Consider the following 13,040-nt stretch of genomic DNA (forward strand, 5'->3'; position numbering starts at 1 on the left):
TTTGTGGAAGGTATGACAGTGGGCAGTATGTGTAGATGGAGTTTGTGGAAGGTATGACAGTGGGCAGTATGTGTAGATGGAGTTTGTGGAAGGTAAGACAGTGGGCAGTATGTGTACGTGAGGGTTGTGGAGGTTATCACTGTGGGCAGTATGTGTAGATGAGGGATGTGAAGAGTATGACAATGGGCAGTATGTGTAGATGAAGGTTGTGGAGGGTATGAAAGTGGGCAGTATGTGTAGATGAAGCTTGTGGAGGGTATGGCAGTGGGCAATATGTGTGGGTCAGAGTGGTTGAGGGCACTGTAAACAAACAGACTTAACCTATCACTCTTTCCCTGTGAACAGATGAGGACTCATGTGGTCCGGACGACTCATCGGATACAGAGGTTGGATACAAAGTCCTGGGGATGCGCAGTTTTGGCATCAGAGACCAGCTTTCTGAGAGCGGTAGAACCATTCCAGCTGGCATGGTTGGCAGCCCTAAACTCACTAAGATTAAGGAGGAGTGGGAGCCAGAAGCAGTGTCAGCCCAGAGAGTTGGTATGGGGAGAAAGAGTGCCTTCAAAGGACAGGTAAGTGGGGATTTTTCTCTTTTATTTAAGTCAGGGTCTTCCTTGTTTTTCAGGTTCATATTGCCTAAATCTTAGGTTAGGCCAGGGTTTACCATAGCCTATTTTAGAAGGTGTGGGGTGGTACATCCTAAATTGGAGGAGAGATTAGAGGCAAACAGGTACAGCTGTGTAATATGTTGGTGCTATATAAATAAGGTTTTTTTATTAGGCTACATACAAATGTCAAATTCTTATCCGATCATTCCCTCAGGGCTGATATTGAACGAGAATCTGGCGTGTGTACAGCCCTTATCATTCGTCGTTCATGGATCCATCCTGGCGGATCCACAGCGATGAACTATCGTAATGAAAATGAAGGGGAGAGAGCACAGCGGGGTGCTGCTCTGTTGTTCTCCCCTCTTCATAGAGCAGAACGGTGCTGTATGTACATTGCACATTCTTTCATCTTTCAAACTTTGTTTCGTTGGAAAGGATCGTAAAAGATCCTTTCCAAAGACAATTATTGAACGTGTGTATGCAGCCTTTGGCTCAACCTCCCCGTGCCCAACAGTGATTCACCAATTTAACCCATCCTGCTCCCAAACACATTTCCCCCCTTTTATACTTGGCGCAGGGTATTATATTTGAGCATTTGGTAAGTTCTGTAGTTTTCTGCTTTCTTTTGCTTAATGGTCTTATTGTTTCTGTATTGTGCACCAGGGTTCTGTGACGTTCCATGACGTGGCGGCCTGTTTCTCACCAGAGGAGTGGAGTGTGCTGGAGGACTGGCAGAAAGATCAGTATAAGAACGTGATGCGGGAGATCCACTCTGCTCTGGAGACCATGGGTGCGGAAACATATTTAGAGTCATGAACCGGCATTTACGTGAAATCTTTCCTAATTTTAGTTTGCACATTTTTAAACCGAAAGAAGCACCATTGAGAACAAATTATGAAGTGTGAGCTTATAAAAGCCCAGCTTCCAGCAACACAATTTGAAATAATAAAAGAGTTTAAACTGTGTTTACAAGGGTATAACACCAATTATAGAAATAGTGGCTGTAGCGAAGATGAGGTGATGGAAGGATGTGAATAGTATACATGTTAGGAGTTAGGATTAAGATCTATAGCAGTTATTTTCATCCAGGATATTTTGGGAAGTTTCTAAGTGTTCATTGACCAGTTAGCAGTTTGTTCCTCTCAGGTCAGTTTACCTGATACCAGTGACGCTTTTTCCTGCTCCCGCTAGCCAGGAATGTAAGAGACATTCTTCTTACCGACCACTATGCAAAAAAATAAAAAGTTTAGGAAACACTGATCTTTAAGTTACTAGGATCTAGCACAAAATTAATTTACTCAAACTTGATGATCATTAAATCACACTGATTTTTAACCTCTCACTCTAAGGCAACTTACACACTTGAGATGATTCTCATCTAATTCATGACTGGTGTTAGATGAGAATCTGAAGTGTACATTGCTTGTCCGACTTACATTCATTGATCCATAATGTAAGTGAAGGAAGGGGAGCGCAGCGTGGTGCCGTTCTCTTGTTCTCCCTCATTACCTTTCCATAGGGAAGAACGGCGCTGTATGTACAGATCGTGAAAGATCTTTTCCAATGACAAAAATCTAACGTGTACATAGCCTCACTTATTTACCCTCAGATTAAGATTTATAGATTACAGGGATCTAATACCTTACTCATTACTACATGCACAAATATATTTAGATCAGCAGGATCTTCTTACATTTGTGCAGGTGTTCAATTCTGAGTATCTAACACCTTGCCCATAACTCCAGGCATGAGGATCTATTCATTACCAAGATATCACATTCGCTCATTTGTCAGATTGAGTTTGGTGTACTAAAGTTGCATCTCTGTGATCCTTATAGGTGTCATCTCCAGGATAATGAGTAAGATCTCAGATCCCAATAATCTGCTGACATGATTTTGGTTATTTGCAGAAATCTGATCCTGGTAATTATAATTTTGTGGACCTGTATGGAAATTAATTTTGAGGAATTATGATGAAATCTTGAAGAGACTGTTAATATATAACGTCTGTCTGTAACATATCTCAATCAATCTCCTTTTGTCTGTGAAACGCATTGTGGAAGAATTGAGATTTGTCCTAGATTACTTGGGAATGTTTTATTTGATTATTCGTTTTTTTAGAATTATTATAATAAATTATATGTTTTAATATGTTTGTGATGATTTTATCTGCCTTTAAAGTCCCCATTGGATGTTGTTTGGTTTGGAGTTGCTTTGGAGATTTAAATGTATCATTTAATTTTTTTTTGGTAGGTTACAAAATTGTCAATGCGGATGTCCTTTTAAAGGTTAAGGATGAGGAATGTGATAAGAAGAGCCCAGATCATGAGAAGAATTGTGCTCCAGGTGAGGACATCCCCAGTTACCTGCTGGCCCTTCATTACCCTGATTGCCTCTCTGGCCACGAGGTCACCACTGATTTTAGCCTGGTCCTGACTATATAATAGATTTCAAAAATCAATCCCTCCCTAATGCCTCAATATTATGTACAGGTTATTATTTCTTATCTTCTCTTTGATTAGCAGCCTCCAGCAGAAACATCAGCCCGGACATCTTACTTAGGATCAAGCAGGATGAAGTTCCAAATTGGAGGGACATAGAGGAGGAGGAAGAGAAAGAGGGGGAACTAGACATATCCAACTCCAGTGAGTGACTCCCTATATTATGGGGACCCCAACCAAAATAACAATTTTGATATTTTTCCACTTTTTGTAATGGGCCGATCATTGCAGAAATAATAGCAGTTGCATATTACATTTTTCCTGCAATTGGGCCTAACCCCTAAATAAGGCCTTGGTTTTGGAATGAGATGTTGAGCAAGCATGTGAGGTGTGAGGGGCAGTTGTCCACAAATGTTTGGCCATATATTGTGCTTCATATGAATCCTAGTGTTCTTTAGCAGATCATAACAGAAAAATTCTTCTTTTAGGTAGCAGAATGGATACATTGTAATCGTTGGTGATGCTAATAATTTCAAGAATGCATTTTCTATGTCCTTCAGTCTGTCTACATTTCCTGTTGCAGGCATCCCTGTGTTTGATCACGATCTTTCCATGTGGGTCTTTAAGGAAAGTCCAGACATCAGTTTTCCAGAAGATGAAAAAGATCAGCCACTACCTGCTGATACTGGTCCGTGTTCAGGTACTGGTGGAGGTTGTTGTTGGGATTTTTTGTGTGTAGTGGTCAGATAAGCACTTGAGTTTGGAACATTATCTTGACATAGTAAGGTAACTTTTTTTTAGATGTTTAGGGATGGGGCTGCTCCCTAAAAGGAGTGGGACCTAATCTCATCCTAAGATGATCTATTATTAGTAAGCACTTATATCTACCTTTAAAATGCCATAGGCCAAATCAGGTTTTGTCCACCCAAAACTGCTTTATAATTGGCACTGCATTGGTAAGATATCGCCACAATAATTCCTGACCCTGCCCACTCTGATATGTTCCTGTTTGAATATGTCATTAAAAAACCCATCAAAGATAGTAAAATCCCTCCTTATTGACTATGACAGGTGTACAGATCCAGGAACTTGCAGTGAAACATTATGATCTGTACTTGATAAAGAAATAAAGATAAATCAGATAAATTGTTCAATAAACATCCTGTAATTATCTTCTGCAGATGAAGGGGTGACCATAACACATTCTGATCCCTCAGCATTCAAGGGACCATTACCGGAGATCTCCACCTTGTGTCGTCCCATTTGCCCAGAGCTCCCCCGTCCTGGTAAGAGAAAGAGGCGCCCACCTCAGCGGCGGACCAGTGAGCAACAGCCAGATTCAGACAGCGACGAGGATGAACCCAAACATCGTCTACCCTGCCGTACCCTACCGTCTCTGGCTGTACCAGATGAAAAGAAGGATTGGATCTCTCAGGAGCCGAAATATCAGTGCGACCTGTGTGAGAGGACCTTCAGCGACTTCTGTAACCTGTCGGAAGGGATTCTCGCCTGTCCGCAGTGCGGCGGCTCCTTGAACCCTCTTACCAACCAGCCAGCTGATGCAGAAATGGGTTGTACTCAGACGCTGAATTTCTCCGAGCCTGGCTCGGACACCAGCTTCCCCAACCTTATGCAAGGACCGGTGGGGTGAGGTGCCGGGTCATAGTGCCACCTCCACACTGGATAATTTATTGATTTTTATCCTTGACAAAAGACTAGCGGGTACCATTCACACGTCTTCCTGATACAGGAGAGGAAAATCCACACCCATAGAATGCTGCAGCTGCACTATTATTGAAAACACAGCACCTGTGGTGTCAGTTTATAGAACGGCTGTGCCATCTTCCCACACTGGTACCAGCCTTCTCTCTGCACTGCACCACCACCTTTACTGTATGCTTTTCCTGGCGCAGCATTCTTCCATACTGCTCTTCCAATTTAGCTCTAGACATGAACGCTTTAGAGGTTTTTTTGTTATTTGATCGTAGACCATTATTTTGCACTGAATATTTCTGCTTCCACTTTACCGCACACCATACAATATAGTGATACTTTACGGAGGGTTCTGGAAAGTGGCTACTCGGGGTCTGTTCAGAGTATCAACTACTTTTTTGGTAAAGCAAAACTAATCTAGAAAATATTATTCTACTGAAACAGAAATGTATGTTTGGAACAGACTTCTATTGGAGGTTGTGAGTCGGTGGTCATTGAGTTTATATAGGGCAGATTTGATGGTTCCATTGGGCACACTTTTTCTGCCCTCACACTCCCATGTCTTCGTGTTTATCAGCAATCACCCACCCCAGTTTATCACCCCCATCACCACTGTAATATAGAGCTACATACATTGAAGATAGAGACCGCTTTCAAAGCTTGCGTGTTGCCACCCCGCCTCTTGCCTGCTCTTCCATCCATTAATGCGATCACTTGGCTGGTGACCCTCGCTCTACCCTTTGCCGATAGTAGAACCTCCTCTTCTGGCCTTACAAAGCAGCTCATGTTATTGCAAACCTGATTTCTGTTCTCCTGTGTTGCTGTAAAGACGTTGGCTGGATAGGAAAAGCATTTCATTACATTTGAGGGTTTGTAGTCACACAATGTTGTGATAAAGGAAAGCTGAAGTAAGAGTTAGAGGGTTGGTAGACAAGACCTTATAGGCAGTAAGGAGAGCAAATCTCAGGCCTCAGGTGTGCCTTAGTATAAGATCCCTGTCTTCCCGGAGCCCTTGAAAGACACAGGAGGGGCCTGTAATGTCACAGCTTTCTTTGTATTAGGGACAAAGATGTCACAGTTATTCTTAATACATCATGAGCCTGATTTATCAAAGCTCCCCAAGACTAGAGAAGATAAGACTATCATAGGAGAAACTGGGTGATCCAAAAAATCTGGAATGGTTATAGTCCAGAATTGAAAACATTTTGCCAGCTAATGGCAATGATTTAAAAAAACATTTTCAGGGTTGCTGGCCCAGCCAGGTTTTCCCTTGAGAGTCTATCTTCTCCAGTCTTGGAGAGCTTTGTTAAATCAGGGCCCCATGTATCCACCAATAGAGATACCATGACGAAGTATCTGTCTTTCCTGTCATTTGCAGGAGGGCCAGCTTGTTGGTGGAAAAATAGGCAGCATTCTCGACTGGTTGCCATCTTTTCATGTGACAGGTTGCTTGTCATACCAGGACAATTTGCCTGGTCCTTAGCAGGTTCTAAAATTTCATCTAAATTTAGGTTTATATCAACACAGATTGCACCTTGTCATTATTTACTCCATAATCCATAATTTGTAATACAAACACACCAGACCAATAATAAAAGTGCTGAAAATTTACAGGTTCAGTAATGACAGAGATGCTTTAAGCAGCAAGAAACAAACATGACAAAGTGTATAACATGTTGTACAGAAAGGTATATCTGTACAGATAGCAAAAGACAAAGCAATTACCTGAGGTTCTCAGGTATGATCAGCAAAATGATCACACGTCAGCTTGTTTAGGGCCTCATTTTTTTTACTTCCTGGCTATTCTCATATCTTATTTTAATGTCTGCTTGTCTATGAAGTGAAAATGGCAGTTTGCTGGTCTGGAGAATTTAGGTGTGTGTTAATATAATGCCAAGAAGGAAAGACATCATCAATGATCCTTTAGAAGCAATCTGAGAACGGTTATAAGGCCTTTCCAAAACATAATACAAATCAAATTATAATCAAAACTGTCAGCATTTTGATTATTGGTTGTCTGGGGTGCTTGTATTTCACGTAGAGATTATGGTCAATTATCATATTGGATGTTTGGAACCCTGCTAAACGCATGTAGTCTTTGTATTTTGTTTGAATTTATGACATTCATAGGAATATATTTAATGATTATTTATTCAACAAAAATGAAGATAAAATTGAGAAGCTGTGTTAAAAAGAAATACCTTTAGATAAATACCTGAAGTAGATGGTTTCTGTATGACTTTTTATCTGCCTCTCACACAATTGTTTGGGGTTTATGATATATGCACAGCTCTCATGCATTTTTTGATCGAGTTGAGGTCTGGACTTGACTGGGTTTCTTTGATTTTTTTTTTTCTTTGCAGCCATTCTGTTGTAGATTTGCTGGTATTTTTGGGATCATTTAGCCGCACAGTCACACAGATGGCCCCATATCTGATTCTAGAATACTTTGGTATACAAAGTAGTTACTGACTGGCTGCAAAGTTTCCGGGTCCTGTGCTTGTAAAACAAACCCAAATCTTCACCCTTCCACCACCATGCTTCACAGTTGGTGTGAGGTGTTGATGCTGATTTGTGGTGTTTGGTTTTTACTTAACATGAAATTAGGTATTATGGCCAAACATCTTCACTTTGTTCTCGTCTGTCCTAAAGATATTGTTTCGGTCTGGTGATTTGTTCAGATGCAACTTTGCAAACCTAAGTTGGTCTGATGTTCTCTTTGTGGAGAGAAGAGGCTTTTTCCTGGCAACCCTTCCAAACAAGCGATACTCGTTCAGTCTTTCTCTAATTGTACCATCATGAACTTTAATATTTACCATGCTAACTGAGGCCTGTAGTGTCTAATGTAGCTCCTGCTTTGCACTTTCTTTTTCTCTGCTTTCCCCACAGTCTGACCTTGGGGTGAATTTGCTGGAAAGTCTTTTCCTGGGAAGAGGACTGTCTTAAATAATCTTACTCACTATAGAATCATGGACTTTAAATTGTTTGGAGATAGCATTATAACCCTTCACAGATTGATAAGCAGCAGCAACATCATTCCACACTTTCCTCCTTGGTATTGTGTTAACACACCTGAATGCTCCAGAGCAGCAAACTGACAAAACTTCTGCTAAAAGTGATCACACTTCCTGATGATCAGTTATTCAGTTGCATTTGATTTTCAGCATCTGGCAGCTACTTACCCTCTTAATTCCTATGGAAGTGGTAAGGGTGTAATTTTTCTCACACTGCTCCTGCATTATAACATCACCTTTGTTAAATAATGACACGCTGTGATAAAGAATGGGTGGTTGTTCCACTGAGGTTCTATTTAGTGCCGTGGCTGCTTTAGTGCAGTGTTCTCCCCGGCCCCTTTTAGCCAGGTGCACCATCCAGCATTTTTCGGTGACCACCCAGCTGTTTGGCTGGTAACTGTAGAGTTGGGTCACAATTCAGGGGCAGCCACCCACCTACAATTTCTTACCACCAGGCTTAAAAAAAATTCTGTGTTCAACATTTGCCATTGTTTTTTCCTTTATTTTCACCTGGTGATCTTTTAAACAAAACATTTCCTGTCCCAGGTTGGCCACTGTGTCAAGAGGCAGCCATGGTTGTCATCAGGCCTGTAAACATGTCTGCCTTTGTTCATCTCCTTGATAAGGCGGGTGATGGGAATAGTAGTTGCACATGGACAGTTTTTCTTCCAGATCAGCTCACAGGAAGTAATAAGAACACAATTTCTATCAAAGCCAACAGGTGTTTTGTATTGGTATTTCTTAGAATGAAAAAAACAAAAGAATGTAGCCATCACTTAAGAGCTGGTAAACTGCACTATATTACATTTTTATGTTCTTGGGTTTAGGTTTTGCTTTGTTAATGAGCCTTGCACACAAAAGATATTATCCCACTTCACTGCACTGGAATAAAGCAGAAGATATCAGTTATTATATATTAGGTTTGTCTTAAGGACACGCATGTAGTTCAGTGCCTGTCCTTGGTAAGATATATGTCCATCTTAAAGCGGAATTCCGCCCGTATTACTCATCTGTCCCCATTCCCTCTTAATTTGCTGCCATCTTCTTTCTTCTCCTTGTAGACAATCTTTGTCCATGGTGGAATGAAATACCTCATTCATGCCCAGCATATGCAGGGGAAGCCAGAAATGCCGGGTTTCCTGCGCATGCGTGTCCCATTCTTTTCCAAGAAACCCAGAGCGATCGGGCAGGTAGAAGGGGTTATTGCTAAAGGGAAATCACCTGTCCCTTTTTGCATTAATGACCCATGGATTCTTAAAAGTGGAACTTTATTTTGGCTTTAGCTGGTTGCTGGGACAGAAGTAAAAGCTCTGTGTCACACATCACATTGTGTGTTGTCCGGGACACATTGACTTAAAGCCAAACGCCAGAGATTTGAGGGAAAAAACATTTTGCAGTGAGGATACCCCCACACTGCAAGGGATAAGAACTCTTTTTGTAAAGGGTACTCATTGGAAGAACATTTCCATGCCTCCTCCTCCATGCCGCACCTATTGTCTCTAACACTTTGTGTTGTGCTCAGGCTTACAGTATCCTTACAATGTACCACAAATGGTTCTTCATTGTATGAAATGTCCAATTCAAAACAACATGCCATAATCATAAAGTGCAGAGAATGTTGGTTGGATAATCTTGCCACTCTCTCATCCTCCCCCTTCCATAGAACAAAATGGGTGCTGTGTGTACATCGCTTGTTCATTCATCTGTCACTGGAATCTATCACAAAGATCGTTTCCAGCAGCAAACCTCTGAAGTCTATTAGAAGTCTATTTGAGGCCTTAGAGAATAGACTTCAGGGAGAGCAAGGGGTAAAGCAAGGAAAATGTTTTATGGGTAACCTATGCAAACAAAAATTATTTGACCCTTGCACTTAGGGGTGCCCCACTGGAGGGGTATTGCTTTCATTTTCTTGCAGGCAATAAAGTTTTTGAATTTTTTTTTTTCCAAATAGGAACCTTAATAATGGGAGTAGCACCGTACATATCATTTACAAGTACAAAAGTACTACCTCCTCCTTCTGAACTCCCTGGTGTGGCCTAGGCTAAGAATTTGAGCATAGTAGATGTTACATTTCATTAGAGATTGCTCAGTAAATTTTGCATTAAGAGCTTATACGTGTCATTAGCAATCTAAGCAAATGTAGCCGGCTTCATTTGAGAATGTAGTTAAAACTCTTAAAAAAAAAAAAAAAAAAAAAAAAAAAAAAGAGGACTTCTCTTATGGGAATATTTCATTTTCTGTTTCTAAAAACTCAGTGAAATTCCTGAAGATGAACTCTGGGGAAAGAAAACCTATTTTCTTGCAGTGGATTCCCTCCTAAACACATTGCCTGTGTTATGTGCTATGTTATGTTATGCCTGTGTTATGTGCTATTTTTACTATGTTGAATAGGTGGAAAAAGTTAATCTCTCACTCTTGCAATAATGTACACACATTAGATTTTAATTGCTGGAAATGATTGTTTCCAATGACAGATGAAAGAATGAGAGCTGTACACAAGGTCCCCATTTTGTTCTATGGAAAGGGTCGGGGTGAGGACAAGCAAATGGCACCTCACTGTGTTCTCCCAGGGCCTGTTGTCTTAGATATTGGGCGATCACTGTACAGGTCAGATTCTCACCCAAGTCAAGCACGACTGTTCATCTCAGGTGACTAATATCTGAGCTGTGCACAAACTCTTGCTCAGTTTGACAAGACCAGACTTTTCAGAAGCTTTGCTCCCTGGCCTGTCACAGCTTTGATGTCATCCCATACATTGGAGATCCTACAGCCCTGCTTTATACAGGGGGGCACTGAGGGCCAACATTCTGGAATTTTGGGCAGTGGTGAAGAATACTCCGGTTGCCAGCAATTGAGAAATTAGGTCATTTTATTGCCTCAATTATCATCCCCTAAATAAAATAAACTTTTACCCCTTGTGGTAGGGTTAAGGATCCACTCCAAAGATAAAAGGATTAGGCTACGTATACATGTCTGATGAATCTCGCCTCAGGGCTGATATCAGACGAGAATCTGGTGTGTGTACAGCGTTTGTTGTTCATGGATTCTTCCTGGCAGATCCACAAAGGATCATAATGAAAGCATAAGAGGGAAAACACAGCAAGGTGCAGCTTTGTCATTATTTTCTCTTTATAAAGCAGAACGGCGCTGTATGTGCAGAGCTTGTTCAGTCTTGAAAAGATCCTTTCCAACAACAAATATTGAACGTGTGTACCCAGCCTTAGTTTTGTTTTGTTGTATCTGCAATCACTTTCTATCCATTAAACAATCATTGTTCTTCTTTTAGGCTCTTGGAAATCATTGGATAACCATAAAGGGTTACGATGAGTACCATTATCATAGTTGTAAAAAATGTGATATTTGTGTCACGTAGAAGGGTATATCTGGACGCAGATTAAAGTTTTAAATATATTTTTTTAATAACCTTAAATTGTTTTTGAATTGTGTAGCAAGTAATGTTATAAAAATTTTTAATTGCAAGTGGAGATTTGCTGTAAGTATTTTCGATAGAGAGGGAAAGAATTAAAACCTCTGTCCGGTATTTAATAATAATGTCTGCATCCCTGCTGGGAAGAATAACCTTCCAAATATCATGATGGCTGCTGTCACTGCAGCAGAAAGTAAGGAAATATAATATTTTTAGTTGACGCTGACACCCCCATAGAGAGGAAAAACCAATATAGACATTGCTGTGTGAGAAATGTCACAATCCCTTTGCTGTGAGCATAGCAATATGGGATGAGGGTGTGTGTCTGAGCTTTAATGTGGAGATTGACGTATCATTGTTGCTTGGTTTTGGAGTATCCTGGGAGTAGCAGTAGAGGAAGTTTAGTAGTTGTGAACCACCACCTCCTGTTTCCTTTAGTCCTCACCTTTTGCGATTTTGACTGGTGCGCTTGAATCAGCACCGCAAGTTTGAGGCAGTAGAGATTTGGCACAGGAGGTCACCCCGTACATTCAGTGTATTTGGAGAATATGGATGCTGGTGGAGGCTCCGCGGCCTCTCTATAGACGGCCTCTGTTTTCCTCTTCTTTCTAAGCCATTTCCTGTTTTAGCTCTGCGAGTTAATATGTTCCTGAGATAGCAGTTTGAGTTTTATAAACCTTTCTTACTGTCTGTAGTCACAACTTCAGCAATAAAACTTCTCTTTCTAGAGATCTGGCTTTGTGTTTTCATTTTTAAGATGTGTGAATGCCAAGATTGCTTGGGGGTAAAAATCATTTACTGATGGACACAAGAAAGCTTTTGACCTTCGCGTTATACTCCACCTGCAAAAGGATGGAAAACAGACAAATACACCCAGGATAACTCCTTTAACGACCATTATACCTCAGTTTTTTAATGGTGTCCTAGGAATAATGGCTGTTTTTATTCTACCCCTGTCCTTGCCTTAGCTTTTGCTGTTGATTCAAAGACTCAATGTGTCTGTTTTAATATAGTTTTCCAAGACTGGTAAAGATATACTATCATGGGAGAACCTTGGTGATCCAGTAAACCTTGCTGTTGACAAATATTTTCAAACCGGTGCCAGATCCTTTCTGGGTTCGTTGAATCACACTGGTTCTCCCATGATAGTCTGTCTTCCCCAATCCTGCAGTGCTTTAATAAATCAAGCCAGATGGGCAGGCCTACTACCAAAAGTTACCCCACTTACATAGCTTACAGCATATTAAGGTGGTCAGTGGGAAATGTTCTTCAACAATACTAAAATGGCTTGGACACGTTTGTTTGAACCCCTAAAAAAGATTCTGAATGATTGGTTTAGGGGAGCCTTTCTCCGCAGCTTTAATATGAGGAACCCTTGTAAATACCTTCAAAGTACTAAGGAACCCCAGCTATAATTGTTATATCCACAGCTCACAGTACATTAGTGTGGTGGTTAGTAGGAAGAATGCCTCTTACATTGCTGGCCATTGGGAAGAATGTTTTTAGAGATAGCCAAAATCATCACTGGTGTCAGTTAAATTGACCTGAGGGGTCGAGATTGCTCACTGCTCAAGGAACCCTGGTTGAGAAACACTGGTATAATGGACACACATTGCTGGGTAAATACACCAATTTTGAACCAGTCCTTGACCAACATTTATTCCTCAGTAAAAGTGGAGTTGTCCCACTTAAGAAACCGATCCAGAATGTCTCACGTGCTGGTGGACAGTCCCGAGACAGCTCTCTTGTTAATGGAAAGCCCTGGTACCACTCATTTATCCACAATAAGCCGTGATACTACTCCCTTGTCCATGGACTGCTTTGGCACCAATTGCTT

General features: G+C 41.0%; 1 protein-coding gene and 1 long non-coding RNA gene across 4 annotated transcripts in view; both read left to right on the forward strand.

Moving 5' to 3' along the window:
* Positions 1 to 131, forward strand: part of LOC140328039 (uncharacterized) — a 1,390-nt gene extending 1,259 nt beyond the window's left edge. Inside the window, exon 2 of the long non-coding RNA XR_011920219.1 lies at positions 11 to 131. This is a non-coding gene — a long non-coding RNA (uncharacterized lncRNA). The remainder of the gene's footprint in view (positions 1 to 10) is intronic.
* The window catches only part of LOC140328031 (uncharacterized), a 14,422-nt gene extending 2,490 nt beyond the window's left edge, over positions 1 to 11,932 (forward strand). Inside the window, exons 2-7 of one of the 3 annotated variants that reach the window (XM_072407333.1) lie at positions 346 to 572; positions 1,272 to 1,398; positions 2,862 to 2,954; positions 3,131 to 3,253; positions 3,633 to 3,737; positions 4,231 to 11,932. In XM_072407333.1, coding sequence (XP_072263434.1) covers positions 346 to 572; positions 1,272 to 1,398; positions 2,862 to 2,954; positions 3,131 to 3,253; positions 3,633 to 3,737; positions 4,231 to 4,700 — 1,145 coding nt within the window. In that variant the 3' untranslated portion in view covers positions 4,701 to 11,932. Of the gene's footprint in view, positions 1 to 345; positions 573 to 1,271; positions 1,399 to 2,861; positions 2,955 to 3,130; positions 3,254 to 3,632; positions 3,750 to 4,230 lie in introns of all 3 variants that reach the window. The other 2 variants (XM_072407331.1, XM_072407332.1) reach the window with 2 other exon arrangements.
* Positions 11,933 to 13,040: the final 1,108 nt, after the last annotated feature.

The sequence above is a fragment of the Pyxicephalus adspersus genome, chromosome 4 (assembly GCF_032062135.1).
Source record: "Pyxicephalus adspersus chromosome 4, UCB_Pads_2.0, whole genome shotgun sequence".
Classification (NCBI taxonomy): domain Eukaryota; kingdom Metazoa; phylum Chordata; class Amphibia; order Anura; family Pyxicephalidae; genus Pyxicephalus; species Pyxicephalus adspersus.